This window comes from Osmia lignaria, chromosome 15 (genome assembly GCF_051020975.1).
Source record: "Osmia lignaria lignaria isolate PbOS001 chromosome 15, iyOsmLign1, whole genome shotgun sequence".
Taxonomy (NCBI): domain Eukaryota; kingdom Metazoa; phylum Arthropoda; class Insecta; order Hymenoptera; family Megachilidae; genus Osmia; species Osmia lignaria.
This window is the reverse complement of record NC_135046.1, coordinates 11,710,704-11,726,599: the sequence shown is the minus strand read 5'-3', so window position 1 is coordinate 11,726,599 and position 15,896 is coordinate 11,710,704. Positions and strand designations below refer to the sequence as shown.

At 42.5% G+C, this 15,896-nt stretch overlaps 1 protein-coding gene and 1 long non-coding RNA gene across 7 annotated transcripts in view; one reads left to right on the top strand and one right to left on the bottom strand.

Annotated features, from left to right (window-relative positions):
- Positions 1-15,896, bottom strand: part of ssh (Protein phosphatase Slingshot) — a 38,316-nt gene that overhangs the window by 12,403 nt on the left and 10,017 nt on the right. For 2 of the 5 annotated variants that reach the window (XM_034333048.2, XM_034333049.2), the window contains 3 exons: positions 10,847-11,006; positions 1,803-1,981; positions 204-269 (listed from right to left, as the gene is read on the bottom strand). In XM_034333048.2, coding sequence (XP_034188939.1) covers positions 204-269; positions 1,803-1,981; positions 10,847-11,006 — 405 coding nt within the window. Of the gene's footprint in view, positions 1-203; positions 270-1,802; positions 1,982-10,846; positions 11,007-11,079; positions 11,741-11,784; positions 12,184-15,896 lie in introns of those variants that run through there. The other 3 variants (XM_034333051.2, XM_034333052.2, XM_034333050.2) reach the window with 3 other exon arrangements.
- Positions 12,411-15,060, top strand: LOC117608254 (uncharacterized). Of its 2 annotated transcripts, XR_013063526.1 has the most exons (4): positions 12,411-13,339; positions 13,611-13,782; positions 14,228-14,370; positions 14,762-15,060. It is a non-coding gene; the product is annotated as an uncharacterized LOC117608254 (long non-coding RNA). The 2 variants fall into 2 exon arrangements; XR_013063525.1 differs by lacking the exon at positions 14,762-15,060 and having other exon boundaries at positions 14,228-14,515.

Sequence of the window (15,896 nt, the reverse complement as noted above, 5' to 3'; positions counted from 1 at the left end):
ATCCGTTATAATTACACGAGGTTATTTATTAGTCACGGTTATTAGGCAGACGACAACGTACGTTCCCGCGCAATTGAATCGTTCATTTAAAAAAAGTGGACCACTGAATTTCTTAATTTGAAAATTTGAAATTTCTATGTTCTCCAAATTTCCGATTTCCAATTATCGATTAAATATTTGTATTTAATAAACTTTTGACTCACCACATCGCCTGCACCGATACGGGCTTGAAGATGTGCTGCCGACCGCAGACGCTGACGCTGAAGCCTCTGCAAAATAAAATAAGAAAAAAAGGAATGAGAAAAGCGCGCGTACTGGGGAACCTTGGAGGGTCACACACCCGTTCACCTTATACAGGGTGGCCAACCGATCGTATCGACGAGCTATTTTATTGGCAGCCGAAACAGAGGCCAACTTCCCCGTTCAGTTCGGCTGGTGCTATTTTCGAGCGCGCTTACCGCGATACATTTTCCCCGAGTTCGTACAGCAACGGTTCTAGTTCGAGCGTTCCATTTTTGGTAACAGGTGTCAAATACGCTGTTTCATCGATCGCCTATCGAATCGTTTAATACTAAAAACCTATTAATTCATTGACACACCGCAATACATATTGCTTTTCGATGATTCGAAAGGTTCGAAGTCTGTCTGGTTAGATTGAAATATTTCGTAAGATGTGTCGATAGGAGTAAAGCGAAACGAATCCTCGACCCATCGAGATGGCTTTGCAAGCTGGCAAACGCGACCTTCCTCCGTGACCTTGGTGCTCACCTGTCAAGCACCTTGCTCGAACGCGTGGCTTACGGTAACGCGCTCCATTTCCCTACGCCCGTGTGCTCTGCACTCGGGCCGAAAGAGAGCGGTGCCTGCCGCTGACCTTCGCAGCGTTCACCTTTCAGCTCCTGATCCTCGAGTTTCTCGATCTGCGCTCGATGTACCGTTTTCCAGCCGCCTTTTATTCACCTAATTGCCGCGTGCCTCGTTAATGACTCACCCCGACGAGTTGAAAGGTGCCCCGGAAAGCATACCGTTCGGGTTCGCTCGGATTTTTGCGAAATTCCTATCCCCGTAAGCGTATCGAGAATATTTCCTTATTGAAAGGAAACACGAATCGGAAGAGCGCAATAAAATCGAACGCAGCGAAAGGCTTAATCGTGGGACAGATTTGTCCGGCGACGGTTTTTTATTCGACGCGGAACGGAGGATAGTTATCTAGCGGAGAGAAAGTGCACAACTATTCTGACGCGGTAAAAATCTGATAACCTGTAAAATCTGCCCACTTTCCCTGCGAGAATCGGCAGTAAACGAGCGACCGATCGGATCGAAGCTTGGAATGAGGAAGAGGCTGATGGTTCGAAAGAAAAGCAATTAATATCTTTATAAAATCGAGTAGGAAATAAACGTGAATGTACAGCGCGTGATGAAATTATTAGAGCCATTCGCATAAATTGATGATTTTACATAAATATCATTAATTCTTTAATGAAAACCTAGTAAGACGAAGTTTTTCTTATTATTTATAAAATTATGATACACAGTTGAAGAAAGTGAAAGTTCTTAACTGGCCTACAAATTCTTCTAATTTGTGGAAATTTTCACAATGTAAAAACCTTAAACTCTATTTCTAAACACGAAAAATCCATTTTTCATACCATAGCTCTAATAATTTCATCATCCACTGTAAATAGACCTGAAAAATAAAGAGCACAAAGGAGAGACGATAGGGTAGATAAGTTCAGGATAAAGTAAGGAAGTGTAGATAAGAATAGAAGTTACAAGATGAAATTCGAAAATAGCCAACATACCCGTCGCCGTCCAGAGTAATGGCAGTGTCGGCCAGAACTCGGAGTACAAGACCAACGGTCGCCCTAGCGTGACAATCGATACCAAGAAGGCAGCTCTCCTCGGCATCCTGCCTTCCGGTGCAGGATACCACGACCAGGTATCTCGTCCTTCCTGGATGCACCGACTCCAGTTTCACCGCCTGAAATCAGAACGAAAGCTCCATTGTTAAAAGAAAATTTCAAATTTACCATCTTAATTGATTCTTATTCCTACAGATAATAATCGTAAGCTGCGACGACGAACGAAATTAGTTCGGGACGAACGCGTTGAGATGCAAACATTTAGGCTCAATAAACGGTAACGAGGAAACAGGAAGAAAGTGGCAATAAAGACGTCGTCCATCGAGCTTCTTCTGATCCGGTCTCGTACACTTGACCGGAGAGATCGTAATCGCGAAGTCATCTTAAAACGCGAAACAAAAGTTGCCTCGGGTTAACGACACTCGGCAGACCAACTGTGCTTGCACAACCGTAACGTTCTCGTCGTTTCCGTTTCACAGCTGTTTCCTGCTTTCCCATCGATATCGATGTTTCAGCCTCCATCGTGAAACGTTCGATCGCTAACTTTCTTCAGAATCGAATACTTTCGCAATTCTTCCGAATAATAAATGAAATTATGAAAAAATTGTTCGTTTTGTAAATTACGATTGGAATCGAGTAGGTAATTATTTTTCATCTTTTTTTTTTTTTTTTTAATTAGATTCGATAGAATATGAAAGTAAAGTTTGACGTAACGTTACTCTCATGAGGCTGCTGAATACAGTGACGAGCTCAACTGTTGGTACATTGCACTTCCGGGCCCGGTAATTATCAACACTTAACCTTATTACGGTTAATTAGGCAACCCGTGTCTCCTTATGGGATAAATCATAAACTACGCCTGTTTCCTTCCGCGCTCTAATCAACTAATCAAGTGTTACGACATATAATTTTCTTGCAAAAATTGCGTTTATCGTATTAAGGATATCAAGAAATTTTTCATTTGAAAATTACTCCAAACTCGTATCGAATCTGCGCGCAACCTGCGCCTGAACCGTGCCTCGAGCACAAAGGGTTAACAAGAATCGGTAGCTGGAAAGAGAAAATTAAAACAGCCTGACATCGAGTCGAGAGATCGACTTGGCGTTGCCTCGCGCCGGTTTCGCGATCGATATCTCGGACCAGTTACACGATTGCGTTTCTCCTCGTGTTTTATCCGAGCATTACGCGCATAATCGCATGACATACAACGACCCACTTTGCTATCCCTGAACACTGACATGCGGCTAACTCTCGGAGCTGAGAGGATATATCGAACCTCGTGTCCATGTTACGATATAACAGGGACGGGGGGCCAATCTCTACGAGTAACGCGATACATTGTGATCCAAACAAACAAGAACGGTATATGTATACTATTTAGGATGCAAAGAATGCGTGTTATCATCCTTGCCTGTTTACGCGATATCGCGTGCTCGATTAACGATATTTAAACCTGGTGGCACACAGAGATCGAGTCGTTTCTTAAGAGGTGGGCAACTGTTTTGTGCCATTAGTTAACTTTGCATTTCAGAAAGGTATAAATTGTACCATAAAAATCGATAAATATAAATTTTATTCAATTCGGGAAGGAAATCTCGGTTCAAGGTTTTTCTGACTATTTGCCCACCCCTGCTGTATTGCAATGCAAAGACACAAGGATGATGTAGAAGGTACCATTCCGCCGGCTGCTCAAAGTGAAATGTCACGTCACGACTTTGCTCTCTCGAAGTTGCAACGTATTACGTTACTCCGCGAGATTGGCCCCGATGCCCGTCCCTGCGATACGAGAGATACAAGATGGCGAGAAATACTCCGGTCGTACAAATCCATACATTCCGATAAACGTGTCCTTATCAGCGATCGGCTTTCACCTCGGCGATAATGGAAATTTAACGCGTATCATAATAAATAAATGAAATTGACTGGGTCACTAGGTGAATCGAGCTCCTTGAAACATAAATTTCACTCGATACCGTATGTAGATAAACCACTTTTTAAGCAATGTCATTTCATACGCTCGGTATAGGATTAAAACACGTTTTTCGAGCCACTTGGCGTCGAAAGCGAGAAAGGAATTGCTGCTGCAGCAGCAGCGCGAATCGAGAGGGAGAGTTTAACGCGAAGAGAACAGCAGTCAAACAGTTAGGAAGACGATAGCATCTCCAGACGTCCGTGCCAGTACTCAGACGACACTCGTGTGGGGAGTACTTCCGGTAGTCTCCGCTAGAGGGACATCCTACGCCTACTTTCTCGCAAGTACTTACCTAACGATCCATCCAAATACATTAAGCGTACCGTTATTCTTGAATCACTCGAAACCTACAAAATATTATTCAAGCGAATGACTAAGATTCGCCAAGTTTCCCAGTCAGATACGTGTAACGAGGAAACTCCGTTTCAATAAAGTGAAAAGTACAAAGTGGATGAGTCAGCCAGACTCGAATCGAATAGAAGGATTAATATTTCAACTGTATGTGGCAATATGTACTTCTTCTTCTTTTTCTTTTTTCCAAGGCACAGCGTTGAAAGTTGAACAGGTTGAGAAAGGATGCAAGCACGTAATCTCGAACGATCCCTTCGCAATCGAAAGAAGCCTATTCGAGAGATCGTTCGACGAGGAGAGCCAGGAGGATCCCACGGAGGATCTCGAAAGGCCACCGTGAAAGTGTTTCGCGATCGACGATGCCTGGCTCGCGTGTGTCTCGGCGTCGTGAAACGAAAGCGAATCGTCGACAGACGGCGAAGGAGAAGCAAAAGGTTCACCCGATCGGCTTCTTTTTCCTTACCTACCCGGATCGATGATAGATCAATTCACACGAAAGGTTCGCACGCGTAGGACGTGCGTACAACACTCGATGGAATTCATCAGAAATCTAACTTCAGCAAGAGCAAGAAATTATCGAACCAAACTCTGAAAAGTCAGTGAACTTTCTCAGGACGATCGAATTACTCGAGACAAGAGAGGCAGACCGCAAACATCCGTCGGTTTTCGATCGAAAAAACAACACAATTCTTGATGATCCTCGATGATTGCGATGTAGAAATAGTTTAGGGATGAAAAGAAGTACAACGGGACGAGGGAAATATTGAGAAAGTTGAATATTCAAACCTGGGTTGATGTTAATTTAACGCCAATTAATACTTGTTCTTAGTTTTTCGTTTCAAATGAAATTTCAAATAAAACAGCCGTTGTTAAAAGATCGAAACGCGAGTCTCTAGTAATAATTTATGACAGAAGAAAAAGATCCTTGGAGCCATCAGCATTAAAGCGTCGTTAGAGACCTCGAGGAGGTCTTCGTCCACTAGAAAACGAATTAAGCGTAATTAAGTCCAACGACAGTCGGTTGGAACATGCTGCTAGCACCGAGACATCCGATAAACTTGCTCCACTTTCGAAAGGGCCTACACGACCAGGCGAAACTGGTTCGGCACGAGTTAACTCGACACCTTTTACGGGCCAAACAACAATGGACTACGAATGTCCAGCTCCTGGTTTTCGCGTCGCGTCGCGTCGATACGCCATTTTCCATTCAGTAGGTCGCTTTATACAGGCTAAATAAATACAATTAACGGGCTGCAGAGAAAGTGGCTAGTTTCTTTCGCGTGTATATTGTGGTAATTTTTTTTTTTTAACGCACTCTTGATGAGATTAGCCGCGTTTAACCCTTTCCTATGAAAAATTATATTTATGTAAAAACAACATCCTTGTATGACAGCAGTTTAAAATGATTTTAAGTTTTTTATTTAATTTTCAATTCTTCTTTGTACGTCCGGGTCACGAGTGACCCCACTTGAAAAAAAAAAAGAATTCTTGTTGGGGATATTTTTATCCTCTTGGGTCGACGAGAAAGTCCTTTCACTTCTTATAGAATATAAAAAGGACAAGCATTTAAACACGTCTGGGTTATTTATGACCACGTTCCACTTCTCGAAAAAGTAATTAACGACTAACGAAGATTCACTTTTCAGATTTGTCTAATTTAGACTTTTCGTTTTTCACGTAATTAGACGGACAAGGTACATGAAAATTCACCAACTTCAAATTTCATCGTTTTTTTCTATCCTTAATTATATTCATTATCTTAAAGAATACCCGATATATTAGTCTGATAAAAAGCAATGTATTTCTTTTTTTTTTTTTACCAACACATTCTAATCTATTAGCACGAGATAGTTTGTGATTTAACGGTCTAACTCTTGATGTTATCTTCTTAAATTAATTCTTTTCCCCGAGTTTTAACGGTTTAACACTTCATCGTCAATATAAATTAGATTTTAACCACAGTGCGTAGGTGTATAGTCAATTTTAAGATATAGCATGTAACCTACACTAGTTTAAATTAATTCTGGACACAAATTTTTACTTAAATTTTTGTACAAATATGAAATAAAGAATATTTTTATTCAAAGTGTCCAGAATTAATTCCACCGGTGTAGGAGGTGAGAACCTGAACCTTCAACTGGATGTCATCAGAAATATATTTAAAAATAAGGGAACCATGCGTCGTTTTTAACATTAAAACAGCAAGGTAGGCTCTGAGATTTGCCCGGCAGGTCTCCTCTTGTCCATTGCTGTTCGAAAGCAACACGCATCAGAGCCAGATGGGCGTTGTTCTCGACCAGTTTCAAAGCAGAATCCTATCTCGAGCTTTACGTACAGCCTGGCCACGAGCCGACTAACGAGTTTTTATCAAGCTAATAAGCGGATCGGTGAAACGATGCCAGTCCTGGCGAGATGTGATCCAGACGGGTCGAGAATGTTCATTGCAGTTGCACAGGTGCGCACCGAGATACTGGAGATTCCGGGATGCGTAAGAAGCTAAATAATTATCATCTATCCAGGAAGGTTTCTCGAGTATTAGCCGATTACTATCGGCCGAGCCTCTCTTTCCTGATATTTGCTAATGCTAATGCCTACAGGAATCTTCGTTTAACGATACTCCCCACGTTTAAACAGCAAGCGTAATTTTATCAAATATTGATCGTCCGTTATGCAAGGCCGCATCCTTTCGATTTCATGGCGGTTTGAAAATATTCCAAAGCATAATTGCGCGAGAAGACGAAGTTGGATGGAGCGAAAAAGCAACGGTCCAGCGGGGTCAACCTTCAAACCTATTCTTTCGCGATTACCCAAGCAGCCTTTTGCATCGAAATCGCAGCGTGGATCGGTGTTACGCAACCCGAGGGGGCCGTGTTTCTTTTTTTTCTCACGGTTAGGCAAGCACGATTATATCAGAGACAACGCGTGCACATTTTGACACGGCTCGGTTGCAAAATCGTGCTCTTTTGTCAGCGAACGGAATCGCTGAAGTTTGCTACGCGGACCAGTTGCTTCAACTGGTCGCCGACCATGACGAACGCTTCGCGATACGATCGTTTACGTAATCCTGTCTCTCCAACATTTCGCTTAATTTCTTAGCACCCCGGCTGTTACTTTTCTTCCGACTTCTTTTTTCGCCACGATTATCCCGGATCTCTCGGCGTCTACTTTTATCCGCTTGTCACGTGCCCCGGCTTGCCAGTCTGCGACTTGTCACGTGCTTTCCTCGTGACGAAAGTGTGTCGTGACTAAACCACAATGGGGCACACACCGGAGACAATCGCCACCGTCGATGAAACGTTTTGGTCCCAGGTATCGACGCGTCGTTGGTACCATCTCGACTACCTATGATTTTCCTCCGTTTAGAATTTCATCCCGAAGCCCGACTGCTGGGAAAAGTATCGCTGATTACGGAAAATTTTGGTAGCCGAATCGAAATTATTCTGTGCTCCGAACATCGGAGAGGCTGTAAATTACCAATGCAAGGAAGTAATGAACTTTAATTGCAGAGTTAAGAACAGCTTCCCCTTCCAGGGGAAGTCGACTTTATCGTAGCTAAAACCTAAGTATAAATTATTATGGATACTTCGAACAACCTCGACGGAAAACTGGAAATTAATTTAATTACAGGAAGCGAAAAGGCGACAGGATGTATTAATCAAATGATACTAGATAAATATTTAAACGACGACCAATTGAACTCTGTAATTACTCCTCCTGTCAGATTTTTCTTCGACGATGATATAAATAGGTATTCTGTTGAGACGCGAACGTGTTTACAGAAACAACTCGATTCGATGCGATAAAATATGAAAAGCTCGGTTCGTTTTTGTCAAAGTTATCGTAACGATAACATTAATGATTTCGAAAAGGCTAATTTCCAGGAGGCAATAGCTTGAAACCCAGTCGGGAGACGGTGCGAAGAATCGAAGAAGAAGCAAAAAGGGAGAAGCCGGTCGTAAGACTTGTTTTAGCAGCTCGAGTGCCGAGATAGCCCAGTTTCGCTCGTAGACCGTTCGAATATTGAAATTAGACTTATTGCCAGCTCTTCGTGGATTTCGAGTGGGTTCGAACTTCTATGAAGGCTCGTCTGGCGAGTAAAAATAAATTCGAGATCGAGGTATCAATTCGAACGAATTAACCGAATCGTCGGTCAACGTGTTTCGGACTAGGTTTTATGAGTCACGAAAGAATTTCATTTTTCTGCCCACGACATTCCACGCCAGTTCCGCCACATATTTCTACGATTCGTAAGGAAGTCGAAGGAGTTTCCAGGATTCGAGGGAATCGAACGTCTGTTTCGGGATGATCGTTGACATCCACGCGGTGGAAATCGTTATCGGTAACGATGACCTTACGAAACCCCGGAAAAGCGACGCTAGCGTGGGCGAACATAATTTATCGCGATAGTTCCGTCCAGCGAACGGGAGAGATCTATAGTTGCGGAGGCATGATTTCAGTCTCGGACAAACTTGTTCTCCGCTACCGTATCTCGCCTTCGTATCACCGGGATATCATAATCAAATCAAAGAAAATTGAAAGAATGATGGAAATAAAATTCCGCGAACCGATTTATCGGACACCCTATAGAAAACTGTAAACCCACATCTCATCCCAAGTCGCGCGCGAAGACGTCGCAGAAAGAAAATAAAAAAAAAAGAAAATCCCGATAGACGCGAATCGACGAAAGGCCGTATCGGTGCACAAAGCACCGGAAGTGGGCAACGAGCGAACGGGTTACCGGTCGCCCGGGTCACTGACACTTTCCGCATAAAAGGTACGGCCTCGAGGGCAAGTTGCATGAGTGCGTTTTAAGCGCGAGCGTAAAAAGTAACGGGGCCCTGCTGAAAAGCAGTCGACGAAACGACCTGTGGCGAATCGTACGTCCCCCTTACCTCGTTGTCCTTGTAGGGACCAGTTTCTCGTCGACCGGCTTTGCGCGAGGAATCTCGACATCTTTAACGCGTGTCCTGTCCAGAATTATAATATATTTCGCTCGAGGCGAGCGCCGTCTACTCTGCAATTATTGGTCCCGCCATATACCGGCCAGCTTAGAGGGCGCCACCGTCGCGCTCCGCGCAAAATGGATCCTTCTACCGAACTTATTTCATCCGTCGCCTCGCGTCGGTTCTGTATTTTAAACAGCCAAACGTTTGAAAATTTCATACGAGATGGGATCCTCGAGCGATACGAGAAACGAACGTCACAGTGTGCCGCATCGGGCACGCGACACGCGCACGGCGACCTGGAATTTTCCACGTGGGGGATCGGCCCCGAGGCACCGGTGTCGCTGGAACTATCGCAAAGTGGGCTAAAGGCGACCCACATGCGCGGGTCGCTGACGAACGCGACGCATTGAGGTCGCGGTCGATGAGAAACGAACGCTTCCGCTAGACGACTCAAGACGCGTTTGATGTTTCGAAAAGTCTACGCGTACCAGTTCCTTTTATCGGGTCATTTTAGTCCGATGCAGTCGCACTTTCTACCGTGTACTTACTTGAAATTCTATTAACACGTTCATCGGGGGTCAAGACGCGTTTCAGTTTTTCAAATGGTCTAAACGTGCGTTCAGTTTTCTTAGATCACTTTGGCCTACTGTAATTACACCTTCGAAAGGTATATCTGTTATGTGAAATTTGATTAACTCTTTAGGGTTAGGTGGGTTTAAAACTGTCCCACCTTTTGCTTAGCTTTTTAAGGTCGAAAAGTTGAAGTTACTCATAGTCGTACAGTTTAACATTTTTTCCATTTTTTATATTAAAAAACTGTCCTGGAGGTGAATTATTGTCCTCAAATTATTCGAGATAAGCACTTTTCATGACTCGCGTAGAAAGCCACGTTGGAAAGATTTCGCAATCACTGCTCGTCACAGTTTGCTCTCGTTAGGATCACTTGACGTCACGTAGCGAATACCTGTCGGTTGTTTACACAGGTTTCGGACTTTCTGCGTTGGCGACGTGAACCACATAATAAAAGTACTGTAATTTTAGACAGGACAACGCTGCCAATCTCCCCCTGCGCGACGCGAAATTTTCATTATAAATTCGCAGTTGAATCGTTTATTATGGAAGCCGAACAAGTACATTCTAATCTGAACGCTTAAACTGACTGTAAAGTGAAATTTCGTGTTCGATAAAAGCCAAAATAATATGAGATCAATTTTTTATTTTTAAACGGATTTGCCCCAGTTATTTGAAGAAATGGTTAATTTTCAATTCCATCAACCGCTCTGCACTGGAAACTGGTTTCGTGTACAGTGCATCTAAATTGAGAAGTTAACGTCAATGATGAAGATATACGCGAAGCACGTGGCGTTCGATGGAAACGCAGCTGCCAATTTTCAGAATTCGAAATTAGCAAATAATTCTCGGTCTTCAAGTATTGATTCGGATATAAAATAGATTCTTCCTTTGAACTTTACTCGATGGAAAATGTCATGGACGTGCATCGATCGATTGCGCACGATTAACCGATACACAAACGATAATAAATTACAAACTTTTTCTTTTTAAAATAACAAAGCAGGTCACTGATGTAAAACTATATCCTAAACTTTGATGTAATTGCGTACTAGTATGATCGAAAACGCTTTTTTGTCATATACAGTATAGTACACTGTACCATGAAGCGTTGCCATTATAAATCGAAAAAATTCCTGACTTACCATTTTCAGGGTTTCCTCTGGTCTGAGCAGGTAAAACATGGACTGCAAGTGTTGTTGAATGTCGCATCCTGCCGAGGAGACCCTTCTCGAAGGCCTGGCCCTTTCGTTCGGGGGTAAAACCAGGGCCGCACCCTTGCCTGCGAAGTAACATTCGCTTAGGCTGCAACAAACAAAGAAAAAGAACCTCTCAATACAATAAAGCATCTATTATCAAACAAAATTTAATTAACTACCTAATTTAAAGTACCCAATATAGAATCAAGATTTCACTTGGGACCCTCCCACCAATCGCCTGAGGGTAGGAGGCGTGGCCTAACCACCGAACTGAGCCGAACTCGGCCGAGATCGCACGAACGAATCACGCGAGGAACAGGAGTGGGAGGTAAAGAAATTCCACCATGCCCGAGGGTGTACAGTACCCTAGGGAAAATGGCACTCGAAGAAAACTTGACTGTGCCCAGACTGAAAGTATTTCTAACGTTCCGCTTGGCCGAGGTGCGAAGACGCGTCGATACCGTATCAGCTATCTTATTGCAGTAAACATCGAGGCATGGCATGTGCGAAAAGCTTCCGGTTAGCCGCGACACAATAGGAAGTTTCTCTTTCGCGAGGGTAGCGATTACACCCGTGTAACCGGAGAAAAGAGAAACCTGAAAATCTATCTTTGGCAGCAGGCTCGTTCGTAATCTTCGTTATCAACAGCTGTGACGAACACTTTCACACGATAAGAGGTCAGCAGCCGTGACGAAGGACAATTAACTATAAACTACCTGGCCTTCTTACCAAACTAGAACGAGATATGATTTCTCTGCTCGTTTTTCTACGTCCTCTACTTTTGACCCTGAACTTTTATACTCGTTAACAGCACCGCAGCCCGTTCGACGTTTTCTGGTTACGCAAACGATATTGAAAAATGATATTCGTATCGAAATATCTACCTATCAACGTAACCGTTTACGCAAATGGTTGGTACCCCTGCCCTCTTAGTCGCAGGGCTGTCTTTTTCAGACTCCTCCGTAATGATGCACCCTTCAAACAACCCTCCGACGACGGTAACAATGAATTTCTGAAACACTGCTCACGACGGTACACACTCTGCGCCAAAGAGAAACCACTACAAATGGCAAAGAGTCGTCGAACGAAAGATCATCAACTTCCGAAGCAGTATTTTAAATAGAAAATTACGGCAGAAAGTATAGAAGGAAATTTCGAGGACGAAATTAAGAAGTAACGCGCGATTGGTACGAGGTCCGATAAGATACTAAAATCATCTCGTGATTCTAGAACTGTGAGAGTGCGACGCGTGGGCGCGTTTTCAACGCAGCAAGCTGTATTATTAGCCCCGAGAGGATCGTGGTGTCTCTCGTTGTCGCGTTTTCCGACCGAAAGAATTCGTTGTAGAAGCAATTTCCTCGCAACGATATTTCTCCTAATAATTAAACTATCACCCTTAATTCTGGTCTCTACTAATTTAGAAATATTATTTTCGATAGTTCCGTATCTGACGTATCTCTGGCTAATGTAAACTGTAACATTTCACTATTCCTATCGCTAATGACAATAGATAGAAATAGAATCGAACGGAGATGATGTCAGCCGACGCAACAAGCAGCCAGTCGATTCGGTTCACTGGAAGCGTCTCGACGCGACGCGTCGTCGGTGAACGTTCATTCGAGATCGCATCTGCAATTGTCATCGGAGAACCTTTCGAACAGAATGCGATTCGCGTAAGCCCGGCAAAGTGTGTCACCTACCGGTACACGATGTTCGAGCATTACCGAGGCTGACGTTACGCTCGCTTACTGCCACGTGACAAGTTCATTGATTTTTCTTTTTATCATTAACCCTTTCGTTATTAAAAGCGACCGTTAGAATAGCCTCCAAAGACGATAATAGAATTTACCGTAATATCTGACGCGAAATATCGATGATAATCTTAAAGCCAGTACGTCGACTTCGTTTCCATCAGCCTAGCTGTCTCGCTACGATCGCTTTCACCGCGTCGATGACGTAACGCGAGCGATGAACAGGAAAAGCGACGTTTACCTAGCGAAAATGAACAGTCCCGGTGGAAGAAGAAAGAAGGCATCGGCGAGTGTCTGGAAGCCGGCCAACTAGAGCGGAAACTGTGAACGCGGCGCAAGGCTGACGGGGACGATCGTGTGCCACCGTGTGCCACCATAGCCATTTCGATTCTACTGTATAGGGGAAAAACACGAGGAAAAATCCTGCACCGGATGCATCCAACCGACAAAGAAGCGCCGCGTCGGATTCTACTACCCTCTCGGTGTTGTTCGCTAAGACTTTCGCGTCTCATGGAAACCAGCTGAAGGCCGAACCGGTTCCCCGTTTCACGAAACTAACACCCGACAGATGTTCGGGAAAGAAGAACCCGGCTTCTTTCTACCTGCTCGCCGGCTCCCAATTTTAAATCGCGAGGCCAGCTCCAGCTTCTTTCGAGCTTGGAGGCCGGTGCATCCTCTTCTCTACAAGGTGCTTCAAAATACATGTCTTAATCGTAAAATCATTTCTATTTATAGATAGTTTCGTGCAAATGAAACAATCAGAGGGGCAATTGTAAAAATTACAGTAATTACGCTTTCGACGATTTTCAAGTTAATCGAACGTAATTGTTTTAATTATACTTTATATCAGTTTTATATATCAGGAGGAAAGCTAGACACAGCACACTTTCGATAGTATCTTTTTTCTAAGCAATGCTATTAATAAAGAAATAATTTATGCCATCATTTTTTTCATGTAGATTGACCGGTACTTCCTTTCGTGGTACGTTGCGTGTATAATTATGCCCGGTTCGCAAGCGGAGGGGAAATATAATGACAGCCAAAATGAATTCCAGACTGATGACAATATCGACCCAGTGTGGCGCCAGTCTGTCTAACCAGGAAGCAACGAACCACGTTCTTATAATCTATGTATTATTTCCATTTCTTTTCAACCATTCTAGATTATGTTTATCAATTTGGTTGGTATCGTTACTAACGGGAAATTCCTTGTTACACAATCTATTACGCGAAAAATCGCAATCGCACCGTAACGAAACGTAATTGTACATTTTTTTTTTTTTTTTTTTTTTTTTAAATTTATGATTTAAAATGAGAACGTCTGATCATTTATTAACATCCTCTCTAATGAAATTCTTTTCGTGTCTGCTAATAAACGAACAACCGTTTTCAAAATGACTAATGGTTATTATGGAATTATCATTTATTCCTTCCGCGTTTCAACTTTCGATAAAATTCAAGTTGAACGATATCATTTTCAGATTCTTTTCTATAAATGATCGAGAAATACGGGTAACGCGATGTTTGGAGCAATTGATTAGCCAATCGTCCGGAGTATTTCGTGTTGTGATTTCAGTATCCAGGCAACAGGTAACCGCATTGCTGTACAATCGGCCAGTAACGATGATCGACTTTGCGTTGGGACGATGTTGAAACCAGTGAAACTTGTAAGTGAATACAGCCCCGCTCGAGAGTTTAACAAGGCATTAACTTTCGAAGGTAATAATAAACAGTAGTGAGTAAGGAACGTTATTGTGCAAGTATTTCGAACGATTAACCAATCCGGCCGGATTTCTACTGTCTATGAAAAATGAAACCTATTTTTTCAACATTCCGAGACATTTGAAGATTGCAATGTTTTTTTTTTTTCAAAAAAAAAGTGACCTGTATTTAAAATTAAATATCTAAAGATTAACATTGAAATACAATTTTTAAAGAATGAAAAATAAATCAATTATTCGATTATCAAACTAACGCGAGTTACGATTCCTCAATGGAAAAAAAAGATTGAGAGCAGCTACCGTGAGAAATTGAAAGCTTGCACAAAAAGCTAGCCACCTCGACAGCTCTCTTCTTTGAAAAATAATTGCTTTCGAGGCTCCCCTTTCAGTCAGCGAAGCTACAAAGGCGTGCAGCTGCTGCTTCAAGTCAGCTGACGAGAAAAGTAACCACCTTGCTGGTAAACACCACCATTAAAACACGACACACCGTGTATATTAAACTATTCCACGTCTGTTTCTTCGCTGGCTGTACGAGAATCACACCGATGACTTTGTATAAGCCAATCAATCTATTAATTAACATCGTACAGATTAATAATAATTTTTAAAAAATGGAAAATTTGTTATAATGATTCATCTTGTTATGATAAAACTGCTTATTATCATTCTGTATTTCTGATTTCCAAAAAGAAAGAATAAAATATTTTTGAAAATAAGCGATTACATTATTCCTCGTTTGTTTGTTTCAACTTGAAAATAGCTCTAAAAGAAATAGACCTGAAAGGTACAGCTAAACGTGAACTGTTTCTTAAAACCGTCATGGAAACGAGAAGCTGTGCAGGAGCTCGTAAGAGGATCGCTCGAACCGACATCTGCAATTTTCATGCCATTTCCAAAAATAAAACCCCAGTCTACCAAGAGAAAAACGAACCGAGACGTGGATTTCAAACTGTACACTCGGCTGTTCCGCGCGCAATGATCGTCTTCCCCGTATTACCGCAATCATCGTCAAAGATAAACCGGTTTCACGGAAACACAATTATTCTTTGCAAAAAATAAATCTGCAATGTATCGGTCGTTACACGTACATTTTCTTTCAACTATATCACGTTCAAAATGCAATGTTTTATTTAATCTGTCGCGCGAGCTAACCTAACCTAACTTTTTGTTTATTTACCGTGTACGCGTCGTCGTGCCGAGGAAAACACGAACAGGTGAATCATTGATTACAGACGAATTATAAAGAACTAATAATATCAGTAATCTTTAATATCGTTGAAATTATTTTTAAAACCTAAGAAGTTACCACGTGATCGCCTAGGGACATTCGGAAATATTCGCTTCGTTCGAAAATTCCGTTTGAACGAATCGTGAAATCGACGAATATCGATACCAAATGGAATATCGATTATTACCGAGAACAATACACACTGGATGTCCGCTTTATGACACATTATCCTATTCACATCGTTGCAGGATGCACCGACGCGTTTACAAAGTCACTTTTCCGTTCCCATGATTCCC